General features: G+C 44.2%; 2 protein-coding genes across 2 annotated transcripts in view; both read right to left on the minus strand.

Moving 5' to 3' along the window:
* The window catches only part of LOC306741787 (plasmanylethanolamine desaturase 1), a gene marked incomplete at both ends in the record, with an annotated part of 26,438 nt that extends 18,673 nt beyond the window's left edge, over positions 1–7,765 (minus strand). The window contains one exon of the mRNA XM_079224105.1: positions 7,651–7,765. Coding sequence (XP_079080231.1) covers positions 7,651–7,765 — 115 coding nt within the window. The remainder of the gene's footprint in view (positions 1–7,650) is intronic.
* A 3,076-nt stretch (positions 7,766–10,841) lies between these two features.
* znf423 (zinc finger protein 423) overlaps positions 10,842–14,063 on the minus strand; it is a 130,798-nt gene continuing 127,576 nt past the window's right edge. Inside the window, exon 21 of the mRNA XM_079224106.1 lies at positions 10,842–11,784. Within this exon, the coding sequence (XP_079080232.1) occupies positions 11,755–11,784 (30 nt within the window). The 3' untranslated portion in view covers positions 10,842–11,754. The remainder of the gene's footprint in view (positions 11,785–14,063) is intronic.

Raw genomic sequence — 14,063 nt, forward strand, 5'->3', positions numbered from 1 at the left:
CATATTCATCTGCGGCCCTCATAAGGATAATTACACACACACACACACACACACACACACACACACACACACACACACACACACACACACACACACACACACACACACACACAGCTCATCTCTGAAAATGCACAGCTTTCCAGCTCTCCTCTCTTTCGTTGGTCAAGGTCAACAGTAAAAGCCTGCCTAGAAGGCTCGCCTGAAGCAATGTGTGTGTGTGTGTGTGTGTGTGTGTGTGTCTGAATACGTGTGCACATAATTTTTGTGTATGTGTGCTTTGTGTGGAAAACGAGCGCAACAAACTCGTAATCCTATCCATCTATTTAGGCAAAATATCTCCGTTAAAAGCAACCTGTGCCTTCAGACTTGTTGTTTTTGTGGCTGATGAATCCTCACTCGTTACTTACTACTGCAGAAACAATGTGGAATTTTCATATTGTAATACAAATAAAATTAAAAAAGTGCATCCACAACAACTGACTCACTTTAGAGCCAAGTCATCACAACTTCAACTGTCAAATTGGGGATTCTGATTGGCTGCTGGAAGGTGTGGATTACATTTAGCAGCCCGACAAAAAAACGCAAAAAAAAAAAGCAAACTACGCTTGATTGACGCTTGGGGGTGTACGTGACACGGGAGATTAAGAGATGTGGCCATTTTGCAGGTAAGAGAGCTTAAGGGAAAGAGAGACAGCGTTAGAGAGCTAACCTCTGTGTCTGTGCGTGCGTGTGTGTGTGTGCGTGCGTGTGTGTGTGTGTGTGTGAGAAAGCAAGCGCGCTATGTCATGTGATCTCCACTGTTGCGTGACAGGATGCAAAGATACTCAATATTTTCTTTTTCAGGGTTAATCATATTTTGACATGTTATACTACTGTTATAAGCAGCGTTAGCCGGCAAGGTCGAACACACAGAAAACAGGAGCAAACGTCAGAAACAGCATCAGCCGAAAACTGAGAACCGCATCACAGAACATATTCGAACTTTATTCAAATGAAAAAAATGCATTGTTCTGTCTTCGCAATGACACAAATCACTCGTACCTTGAGAAAGTTTGCAGGAATAAAAAAACTAAAACCGAATATGTTAGGCTCTCCATTGGTCCACTGCAGCAACACAAACTGGCAAAATGCCAAGCCCCTCCTCCCACCCAAAAAAGGGCAGTGCGATAGGTAAGTAACATTGTCAAATTCGAACGATTTGAGCTCCAAGCAACACCTGATTGGTTATTTAACAAAGTGTTTGGTGTCGTCAGAGTGGAGGCTCGAGGAAACCAGGAACGTTGTTCATAGAAAGAGACAGTGTGAGAAAAAGTAGGCTACGTGTCATTCTTCTCAGTCTAGTCCTCAATAATAGGCAAACCAGGTCAGTAACACACACACACACACACACACACACACACACACGCACCAACACACACTCACAACTAGCATACACAGAGAAGATTAATCTATCGATTCTGCTGACTGTGCTGAAGTACTCTCTGGTCTACTGGTCGTACGCACACTGAGGTCACATGAACACACACAGAGGTCAAAGCCAAGTGCAGCCCATGTGACACACATGCTCAAATGGTTTTCTGACCCCCTGACCTTCATGACCCTGGGGCCAGCAGTTCAGGGAGTCTGCTCGTGTGTGTGTGTGTGTGTGTATGTGTCAGCTGTCACATGTGAGAAGTGAGCGTTATCACAGCGGCACGTCTTCAACAGACGACTTCGGGTCCCTCAGATTTCCGGGCTGAGACCTGTCACTGCTCTGCAGCATGCGGACCTTCTCTGCAAATCAAGTCCACTATTTCTTCCCCTCTGAAAAACTGGTGTTATTTCTCGACCGATAACAAAAACATAGAGTCATGCATGATGTTACATACTAGTCGATACCATATGAAGGTAACTATGTGCATGAGCTTGGAGACTAGACGTGAGAACATGCAGAATACGATGCGAGGAGCTGGAGGACTGAAACCTGAATTTGTGTTTCGGGAGAATTTGAAGTCAGAAAAAAAACACGTGAGAGCTTGTAGAAAAACAAGCTTGTATGTTGGAATTTTCACTCATGAAAAATATGTATTTACCTGTACTTCAAGTGAAGAAATATAAGAAAATGTGTAGACTGCTATTTACATGAATACAATGACAGCTGAAAACTTGTAATGCAACGGTTCCTATTTATGTTCATGTTTTACAGCCTTTTAAATGCTACATTGCTTGCCTGCATCTGCTCACATGGTGACGGAGGCCTTGTGTGCTTTAATGCATTTGACATTGCAGTTTACACGCCAAATCACACTTCTTTGGACCAAGGTACATTTCCATATTGTCCCGTGCCTCTCGTCCTCAGAGCAGCTCTGGTGTTGCAGCTCCAGTCGCTTACAGACACCGACAAAACACACACACACACACACACACACACCATAAATGCTGCTCATGAGACGAGGCGTGGATGCCTCGCACATACAGGAAGAAGAGAGAGAATGTGAGGAGAGGGAGAGAGAGGAGAGGCAGCCGGTGGACCGTGACACTTCAGACATATGGGAGGACCGAGGAGAGATGAGGGGATGAAAAGAGTCGGGCAGAGACACACAGAAGCAGAGGGAGAGGGAGATGTATCCAGCTGTTTGTCCGTCCTAGCTTCGCTGTAATGAGCACATGTTTGGCTCTGTGGAGCATCGCCAACGCCTCATCTAACTTCTCCAAACTCTAACAAGCCAAACTGCTATTTAGATTTACCTCCTACCAGCGTTGAACCGGACCCAAACAACTAAGCACATAACAGCGTGGCGCTCCCGTTAAATGGACACTTTGACATTTTGAATTATTGCTGTTTATTTTTCCTTCAACAGACACTTGTCAGCATGTGGGGGACATTTCTGCTTTTAAGTTTTCTGCGAAAATGGCCCGGCAGCATTGTTAGCGTCGCTGAGCGCATCTTGCACTCGCAGCCCGCTGTGCGCTTTGGCTGAATACGAGGGAGAAGCTTATAAGTCATTTGGCGATTTACCTGTGGAAGAACACAAAAATGCACACACAAACGTATTCCTTGTGATTACAGCTGGAAAAGCATTAACCACAAATTGCAACCAAATGCCTCCCGGGACGTTTCATTTTTTTTTATAAAGTGGACTGAGAAAGTTGATATGATATGACATTTGACTGTTTTGTGCTGGACAGCTGTCGTTGTCCTTCAACAACGGAATGGGTTGTTTTCTGGCAAAAACAAACAAACACTGAAAATACAGTTATTCAGTGAAACATATTTACTATATTTTGCACAAAAAATGTGCCATGCTACTAAAACACTATTTTTGGTCAATGTTAATCCCCATCTGAGCAACATTTATCCATCACCGAAGCCGACAAATGATTCCATGGCCTTCATAATATATCTAAATGTGCCAACGTCAAGGCCCAGCTAACAACGTCCACACTGTCCGTTAATGAAGTTCAGTTGACAGAATCCTGACAGAATGAGATGTCCCACTTAGTTGCTGACGAAAACCTTTGTGCCTCAGGACCAACTCAGGACCATTGAATTGCGATGCAAATGACTAAAAAACAACTGATATAAAAAATATATAAATAAACTGTTTGTTTACCGATATGTACGCATTGCCTATTCGTTCAGTTTCTAACCAATATGATGGCCAATAAGAAATGAGAAACTGCAGAAAATGCCATCATTTTCAAATTCTCAAACATGGCTGCTGGCTTCAGCTGGGTTCTTTAAAGCTCCCTACATTGGAATCCGTCGTCAATGTAAAGGCATCACAAGTCACCAAATGTCCCCTCGAGCATGACGTAGATCGTCTTCACAGGTGAGTTTACCTTTTTCTCAGGACAAGGCGGCCCCAATAAAAGTTGTTTAGAAGGAGAAGCAGATGCTGCACAGGGAGATATCTGAGAACCTCACCCCAAAAAAAGAATACAATAATCCACCTGCGTGTATAGCACAAGGGTGGGGAAATAATTCCGTTATGTCTGTGTGATTAAGAAGGCTCGAGCCACATGCACATGTTTTCCTGTTTGCATTCTTGGTCAGGTTTTACTGTTTGGTATTCAGTGTTCAACAGACCAGGCTCAGGTGATTTCTCCTCAAATCTGCTTGTGTGCTATCTATCCCCCTAGGTACACTTCACACATTCACAGCATACAAAACAAAATATAAGGAAGATATGTGTGATTTGAATAACCGCTTAGGAGCCGAGTATGAACGTCTTCACCGTCGAGTCTTATTGCGCTTTAACACCAGTTTGGCGTTGAGTAGCAGAGTGGATGTGTATCGCAGCCCTGTCTGGGCTAGTTTTACTAACGGATAAAGTGCTGGGGCCCCAAATGCATGTGGGATCCTCTTATCCGCCAATCAGCGCTGCTCTCAACAACAACAAATCGCCGGCAGAGAAAACACGACCAAAGTCTTCATCGGCATCCTGCGTTTTGATCATCAAGCTCTGCCTGCTCTTCATCCTGCTCTCATTTTTTTTTATCGTGAATGCCCTTAAAAGTGGTGATGTGTGATGTTAAATAGCTTTTCACTTCAGCCTGCGATGTTTGAATTTAATTTCAGGACAGATCATATAATTACGGGATCAATATGGTCCCATCTGATCATTTTGGGCGATATAATTGCATTGTATAAAAGTTCTACAATAAAGTCATGCCTTTCGTCTTTAACTTGGGCCGATTGTAATTTGCTGCCAAATCAATGAGTCGGTACTTAAACGCCAGTTGTTTAAAATGTTTACGTCTCTTAATACTGTTACTGCTTATGCTCATTAGTTGCTGCTGTGATCTAGGAATAAATGAGCAGAAATAAAAACAGTTGGTTCTGGTCCAACATCTCTCTCGCTCTCTGTCATCAGCTCGTATCCAACTTTAATTAAGCTAAATAATCAACTATGTGTGTGTGTGTGTGTGTGTGTCTACCTGCATGTATAAAAAGCGTCTGTGTACATGAATGTGTAATGTTTGCGTTGCCTGGCAGTAGAAAAGACCAAATAGCAGAGTGGAGATGGTTATCTCTCTAAAGTAGCAGCGCCGGAAAAACAAAGCAGATCCGATCCCATTAATGGTGAAGGTGGCTCCTTTACTCTAAAAATAGGACTACCTGTCTCGCCAGTGAGGGGCTTGTTCTGCGACGACCTGCACGCAGACGGATGTTAAATGAAAATGTTTTCTTATCTTTTAGAAAGTCACCAGCTAGATCCGAAGATCCTTTATAGCTCAGCGAGTCGAGGCCGTCGGGTGGAAAACCACAAGGACGCGTGTCCTGACCTCACCTGAGCCTCACAATAATGCGGTCGTAGCGGTGAACACCTTTTTCGTTTTCGTCCGATCATCATCATTTCTATTTCAGGAAGCGCCAACAAGTGGCCAACGCTGTCCGTCTAGAGGCAATTAAAATGCTCAGTGAAGTGAGAAGCTGGGCAGATGGTCGGGCAAAATGTGGCACAGTCCAGCTTGCTGCACAACTGGTGAGGCAGGTTTTTATCTGCTGAGGGCTGAGGCGCACTGTGCCTTGCATCGCCGCGCCGGAAGTCAACGGAGCTACAGTGATAAAAATGGCTCAATTTATCTTTATCTGCTCGGTTAAATGTTTCCTTCCACCCTCTCTTTCTCTCTCTCTCCCTTTTCCGAAGCCCACGTTTTAATCGAAGCTCCATTGTCGGCCAGCCAACGAATGCCGGAGTTGAGCTGTGATGTCGATGGGAATACGAGTGTGGATCATGAAGTTACAATCCTGACGACCGGACATGAAACTCTTCAGCTTTGTTTCTTTTTTACAGGTGAAATTTCCTGAAGAAAAGCCAATATGGCCGAGACAAAAAGATGTGACTGAAAATAAACACCGGCAGGGAGAGGTGTGGCTGATGGGAACATGTTCTCAGGAAGCTACATTTGCTGAACAAGGCAACAACGCACGCGACTACATGAGGCCTCAGGCTCATGACACAGAGGTGACGCTTTGTGACCGCGGCGGGCAATTCTGCCAACAATAACAGCCACTGTCCCTTTTATCTAAGTAGTTTTAGCCCGTGCATCAGTGCTCGGGAATTCTTTTCTGTCTCCAGGGTCTGGACTGCTGCTTAGTTGTTGTTTTGTATTCTGCCAGGCCGTTTACATTCCAGACACTTATTGGGACTGGGATGCCAGGTGAATTTAAACTAGCGGGGGAAAAAGAGAACCGGCAGCCCTCCCGACCCCGAGGACTGGATTGGAGGATTACTGCCGTAAACTGTGTTCGCGGATATTGATTTTGTCCCGGGACTAAGCGTCTCTCCTAGCTGGGGGCCACAACTTCACTTGCATCTGAAAAACTTCCCCGCGAGTCCTTTAGGAGTGAAGGTCTTTACCTGAGGTGTTTTACTGCAAATGCTCGGGGCATTTCTAACACCGTGGTTGAATCTGTTTTCCAAATGTCAAAGGGGTACGTGGAGTAAGTCATTGTTTTACTTCCATATTATTGTACTTCCATAAAGTCTGGGGACTGGCAAGAGACATATTCAACAGAGAATAATCCAAATGTATGCAGCCAAAGCATGAGACATCCGGACTCCACGCAAACATCCTAAAAACATCATTATGCTGCGGAGGGCTGCCTCCAGAGACACAGAAGACACAACAGCTTTTACAGGCTGAGCAGGACTCTGTGATGCAATGACATCCGTGGACAAAACTTGCTTTGACCCATACACCAAACTCACGTATTCACCGACAACCACGCACTACGACAGAGCGACTGAGTTACGTAACATCTCCTGCTGCATTTAAATGTGTGTTTGCATCCCCAAAATGTGTTGTCAGGCCGACGGCTAAAGGGCCAGAGTTATCTGGAAAGCTTTGCGAGATCGCCACACACATTAAAAAGACTTGCACTGGGTTTCGTAATAACGGTTTAATTAAACGTACATACAGCCTTGTAATCAATATTATTTTAGGCCCGTTGTGCCTTCATTAGAGAGCCGGCTGTACAGATGACAGGAAACACAGTGAGGGAAAGATGGGGAAGCACATGCAACAAAAAGGTCCTCAGCCAGGAAACAAATGTTGCTGTTTGTGGCCTTTGCCCTGACCCCCTAGGTTTCGGGGGTCTTTGTAGTATTTATAGGCCTCGGTGGGTCGAATAAATCAGGAACTGATCCTGTACATTGAGTTGTACTTGTGCACGGTAGGCTTTGTGTGTCTAGGTATGTAGACCTCAGAGACAGGCTTACCTTGGTACAATTCCCTGTGGAGGTCCACCTTGAGTTAAAAGGCAAATACTAAGAGACACAGCTGTTTAAAATGTTGCATTTCTCTCAGTGTTGTATCAAACAGTGCAGACAGGGGCTAGCAGATGTCAATTACCAAATATATGAGGGCCAGACCATTCAGTAAACTGCAGCCTGATCCGTGTGGTGCTTCTAGCTGAAGACAACAGGCCTCCCTCCACGCTGTTTCACGCACAGCAGGTAGCACGAGAGGGTGACGCCCACCGAACGTGCAGCCATAACGAGGCTGGAGTGACGCGTCGACAACCGACATGGCATCAACAGCTGGCCTGCAGCCTCGTTAACGCCACCATGTCTCAGTGTGGCTGTTAGGCCTCGGTCGGAGTCCCGTTACCGACACAAAGCGAGTGACAAGTGACACAAACGAGCACACGCGCGTCCTCACCGGGAGAGTAGAGCCTCGCAAGCTGCCGGGCCCCGGCGTGCTGCGGTCCCCAGCGGTCCTCCTCCGCCATGGACCTGTGCCTGATGTCAGTCTCGGAGAGAAGCGACGCCGCCATAACTGCGTCCCTGCTGCTGCCCCCCCTCCCTGCTTTCGGCTTTTCAGCTATGCGACATCAATAAGAGCCGTGTCTCGGTCAATAGCTGTGTTTGTATCCCGTAGCTGTGCGCCTGGATGGCGCAGGGAGGCAGAACCAACTGATGCTCGCGCCACCCGGAAACACACGGAGGGAGCTGACACACAGACCTATTGCACACTTCTCCCCGCTGTAGCTTCTGTCGTGCAGCGCTGTTGGTTTATAACGGAGGGGGAACAACTAACTTGTGTGTTTTATCCCTCAAACGTTTGTTTTATATCACTGCTCTTACTTTAATGGACGGGTTGAGTTCAGCAAACTTAGTTTACGCGTCCACATCAGGGACCGTCTGTATCTTGCAGAGATGATAAGTAGTGGAAGTGGTTCCTAAAAGTCAGTTTCTGGTGTTTAATTGTGTGTGTGCATGTGAAATTGGGCAGTCTGCTCTATCTATACACAGCAATAGAGACATTACACCATACAACTAAGGCACTTCAATGCACTTCAAACAGCTCGGGTCATCTGCTGCAGGTGTAAATTCCAAGTGAGGACTGGTTGGCTACTTACTAAAAAATTGTATTATGACATATTTTTAATGTGATATCCAGTTATATTGGTGAATTAAATGTGTGACTTGAGTCAGCTGTTCAATGTAGATACAAAACAATGAATTCAATAGAACAAATGTATTACTTGACCCTCCACAGCTTTAGGGTCAGTCATGCATGAATGTTTAACAGGTGCAGTTGCTGCGGAAAAGCTTGAAACCAGTGGATTTATACGTAGACATACTTGTGTGTGAGCCTACAGAGGAACAGTTTTACTGCTCTGGTAACACACAAGCCCCACAGCCTTCTGGTGGGGAGGCTCTCAGCAGCTGCAAAAAAAACCTCTGCTGCCCAGACACATGGATGCTGCTGCAACAGAAGGTTGCATACATCTAAACAAGTCAGTCAGTCATGTTAAACAACACCATGTGTGTGATTTCTGTTAAAAGCAGGTCCCAAAGCGAAATAGCAGGGAAAGTGGGTTGGCGTCATCCAGTCCACTGTAACATTCTCACCAAATGAGATTTCTTTTACATAAGGCCCCTCAAGTGATGGTTTTCGTCATGCAGACGACGAATCCTAATGACTTAAACGACTTTTCATCTGGCACCAACAGCTGGTCAGAGTTTCCACTTATCCTGTGAAGGATCCCAAGTTTTACCAAATGGATTGGCACAAAACTGTGTCCGGATTATTGATGTTTCCCAGAGGATGAATTCTAACTGGTGACCGCCTGACTTTTCCTCTAGTGCCATCATGAGGACAACCTCTATGGTTTTGAGTAAAAAGACTCAGCCATTGACTGGATTGCCCTAAAAACAAATTGGTACAGACATCTGGATGATTGGTAATCACTTTGGTGATCCTCTAACTTTTATCTACTGCAGCTATCAGGTCAAATATTCAATCAAGTCATTTGGTTTCTGACTAAATACTTTAAGGCCAATACTTGACGGCCTGTGCAGGACTGTGCTGCCGAGACTCGTTGCTCATTCAGACCAAATCTGACCACGTCGTTTGATCCACGAAATCTTACCTCTTCGATGGGACGATCGTGTTTTGGAGAATTCTGGAGATCTTAGCTCCGTATTTATACAATTTATATCCAAATTAACTGGGAGCGCGTCACTGTACTGTCGCGACTCAAACGTGATTTCAATCTGAACAGGAATACTTTTTAAAATGTTATTTTTTGTAACACTTTATAATAACTGCACACTATGAAGCATTAGTGAATCCATCATTTATAAAGTGTGGAACAATGCTTTAAAAATGATGAATTAAGTGTTTACTCGTACTTAACTAATGCACCATTGTGTGCAGTTATTATAAAGTGTTGTCTAATTGTTTATATAATATAGGAATCCGTTATCTTTCAAATATGGTTTTTCATTTTAAAGTTATTTGACTTCTTACCGACAGGAGTGAAATTGAGGACACAAGCACTCGACTAAAAATCACAAACAAGCATTATGTGTCTTTATCAGCAGATACGTACCGAGATGGTTGTGGAAAACAGTTATCTTTGTGAATGTGGTCCCTGGGTATAATGACAGTCTCTTCTTTGTGGCAACGGAGACGGGAGACGTATGGCAACAATCGTTGAGTCGGTACTGTGTTCTGCTACCAGTATTCCTCATAAAGCACTGAGTGAATCGGTCAACATTAACTTTGTCCCTCTCTTGGTTTTACAGCGTTACCTTTTCACCTCCACAGTGTTTGTGCCCTCGAAGCTTGCGATTTCACGGTTTCATCTTTAAGGGGAATCTGAAATTGACCCGTCACCGTGATGCCAAAGAAATCAATCTCCCTGATTTCTCTTGGACTCCAGTTTTTCTAGACTCCCACTCACTGCACTGACATTTGCACTGAACAGAGTCCAGTGAGGTGTTGATCACATGTAACTGTATTAGTCTATAACGTCATTTTATTAAATGACAAGTGTTACTTTCGTCCTCGACTCCTTCACTCACACATTCAACCCTTCAGGTTTGGTGGGAGAAGATTGTTTCATGAAGATTGATTCATTTTAATACTTTATTCTGAAGACCTATTTCACAAGGAAATATGGGAAAGATGAGAAAATTCCACCAAAAAATAGGTAGCAGAAATATATTTTCTCTTCTTTCCTATTCCAGTTGTCATCTTGTGACCCAATTGAAGAGTTTTGACACCAATGTTGGGAAGCACATAGCTACAATATCTTCTAATCTTTTGGATTCATTATCTAAAGCACTGTGAACTGCCTTTGTGTATAAAATGTATACAAAACAGTAAAAGTAAAATATACACTAAACTCATGGATGTTCCTTCTTGATTTTGACCATCACATCTCTGAATCATCCTCATTCATATTTATCACCCAATTTAGAAAGTATTGCACTTTAATATTATAGACATTAGTTACTGATGACACGGTATGCATGCAAGCTCATGTGAGTTATTTGAATAAATGCACATCACACAGGAATTCTTTATTTATCATTTATTTATTTGTTTTATCTTTTTTGTCTGTACTAGATTATTGCAATCTGGTTGATTCACATTTAAAAAGCAGTCATTGACCAGACGCACTGAAATCAATGATATTCATTTTTACAATAACCATTATAGGCCGCATAGGACTGGAAAACCCAATCCCTCCAAAAAGAAACATCTGTATGGTTTTCTGCACTTTATTTTGTTTGATGAGACTTTTTTTGATAGTAATTACAAAAAAGAAAAATATATATAACAATAATCATAAAAAGGAGAGTTGGGGGGAAAAAAACTCAGGAATATTACGACTGGCAAACAAACAATCACGACACAGCACAAGTACCTACTTACGGCGGAAAATGAAAGGTACAAACATGAAAACAAAATAAGCGCATATGGCAGAAAGAAAACAAAGAAATTGGCACCTATGAAGTTAAATACAATAAGTAACCGAGGGGACAACAAAGTGAAGCCTTTTTCCTACAATCTATTAAAAAAATCCCAAGACAAAGGGCGTTTTCTTGCTTTTTTTCCTTTTCTATTTGTTAAAAAAAATAAAATGCCTGACCCAGGGAGTGATGGTTGGGAGGAGAGGAGAGGAGAGGAGAAGGGGAGGAGGAAGAAGCTGGTGGGGTGGATGGGGGTTTGGCAGGGACAATAAAAAATACTGCACGTACAATACCTTTTCTCACTCCTCTCTTTCCTTCATCTAGCTCTTACAGCTTCCCTCACCCACTTTTTCCCTTTCTTTATTTAATAGCATATCCCATTAATATTCCTTTCCCCCGCTGCTCCTAATAGCCGCGCCCAGTGGCGCGATCGTTAGAGTTTTACATGTGAGTAGCAAATGACACTTTGATTGGCTGTGATGTGGAGATGGGAGTCCCCTGCCGGCGCCGGGTCGGGGGCCCCGGCTCAGTCGAGAGATCCTGCCGGGTCTCGGTCTCACTGCGCGTGCTGACTCAGTGTGTGGTTCTGCAGGGAGAGAGGGAGAGAGAGAAAACGTGAGAACACATGATGAGAGAAATAATGGGCTACGTGAGCGTAGTGCTTTCCACTTGCACCCCCACCCAATAATAGAACAGAGGAGAACAGAAACACAGAAGCACAGACAGCGAGGCCTCCTCGCTTTAGACGTAGTCTGACGGGAGACGAGGAGGAGAATGGAGGAAGAAAGGACGACAAAACAAGACGAGCAGACGAGGCAAAGTATGAATTCGTCGCTGCAGCACCGAGATATTGTTGCTCACACAAAAATATTTTGAGAGATAAGGGGGAAAAATAAACATATCTTAACATATCCTAACATTCAAAAATTTGGCCATGCATTCAGTTTCTGTGAGAGAAAAGCGAGGCACTCGTACTTGTATCTCGTATTTGCTCTGTTTTGGTTTTATTTCTTATCTGTGGGAACCCAGAGCCTCGATTTGTTTATTCAGATCTGTGAAACCCTTTGTGCCTTTTGATATTGTGATTAATATTTTACAGAGACCGTCTCCATACCGCGGAGACGCCTACACTCACATCTCTCCAAAGGCATCAGCGCGCTACACATCAATACATAATCACAATACAAAAAAATACCTTAACATTTCTTTTTTCACAACAGCAGCGACAGCACAAGCGGAGCCCGATGCTGCAATCTCTGAGTAAAATAAAACTAGAGTGGAGGAACTGAGCTTCAGGATGGATGTGTAGCAGTAAATAACTGAGGCGGGCACCAACACAGTCAAGTACAGACCATACTTCCCACACACATCCAACTAATAACATGTTAAACTTCATGACACGCCAACAGGCCTGTACAGACGTCTCGCACACACACGCACACACAATCAGTCCTCTGTGGCCGTTCCATATCAGCTACAATGGGGAACTGAACTCGTGATAATCTGGATTTGCTGGTTTGGAACTTGGCTAGGATCACATCTAAAGCTGGGGAGATACTGTCTGTGCATGTGTGTGTGTGCTCGCTGGAGATAGGGAGATGATTGGAAAGATTTCCCTGGGAATTTGTCTGTGTGTGTGTGTATCAGACACATTTCCACATGAATGTTTACCTCCTCCTCTTCTCATTTTCCCCAGACTGTTCAGCTTTCTCCCTATGAAACATTCTCTCTCTCTCTCGCTCGCTCTCTCTCTCTCACACACACACAAATTCCCTCTGAAATCCTTCTCTATCATCCCTTCTTCTTCACACATACAGTACACACTCTCACTTACAGACACACACACACAACACACACACACAATTCCCAGTGAGATCTTCCCAATCAACGCAGTCCCCCCCCAACCCCCATCCCCCACCCTTCACCACCACTAAAAGCAGCTTTCTCAGATTAATCGCGTTCTCTCACAGATAGGCCCCACTATAGAAAAAAAGAACAGCGGATGAGAGAATAGAAAAAAAGAGGAGGGGAAAGGGGGATGAACAGAACAGAGAGGCGAGGAGGGGTGGATGGGGACAGAAATGTGAAGGATTATACGTGGTTTGGGGTTGATAAATACTTATTTGTCATTCTATGGCCCTTATCTTGCTGTGCATGTTTCGTTGAGCCCTGTGGTGTGCAAGTGTGTGTGAGAGAGTACAAGGCTTTAGAGGCCAAGCTATCGCGTCCAGAGGAAAGCAAAGGGTATTAATGTCCAACACACACACATGCACACACTCTCAGTGACAGAGTAGAGGGGTTTCAAAGAAATGGGTGAGCAAATGAGAAAAATAATGAACGGGACAGTGAAAAACAAGTGTTTGTTTTTGTATACGTTTGTGTGTGTGTGTGTGTGTGTGTGTGTGTGTGTGTGTGTGTGTGTGTGTGTGTGGAGGCCTCTCCAGTGAGGAAGCAGATCTCATTGGGAGCCACTGACCCCATTATGATAAAAAAACAAAAAACATCCTCTCTCTCTGCTTCCTCCCATCCTCAGCCTCTCCGCTCCAACTGGCTGCATTTCCTCTCATCGCCAGAAGAGGTCAGGCTCATTCCTCTTTATGTGATCGTGTTGAACACAAGAGGAAAGGGCAACATTTCATCCGGTGCATCTGTCCCGTTTCCTGCACATCCATGTCTGGCTTTTGTCATTGTACCGTTGCCTCGTGTATGACCTCTAACATCGAGGTCATAGACATTAGAAATGTGAATGGAGAGAAAAAGTGACCCAGCAGTAAAATGATTTCAACAAGGAAAAAGGGAAGAAGGAAGGAACAAACTAGAGAGAAGAGGGAGAGTGTGTGTGTGTGTGTGTGTGTGTGTGTTTTC

This window comes from Taurulus bubalis (assembly GCF_910589615.1).
Source record: "Taurulus bubalis genome assembly, chromosome: 9".
NCBI lineage: Eukaryota > Metazoa > Chordata > Actinopteri > Perciformes > Cottidae > Taurulus > Taurulus bubalis.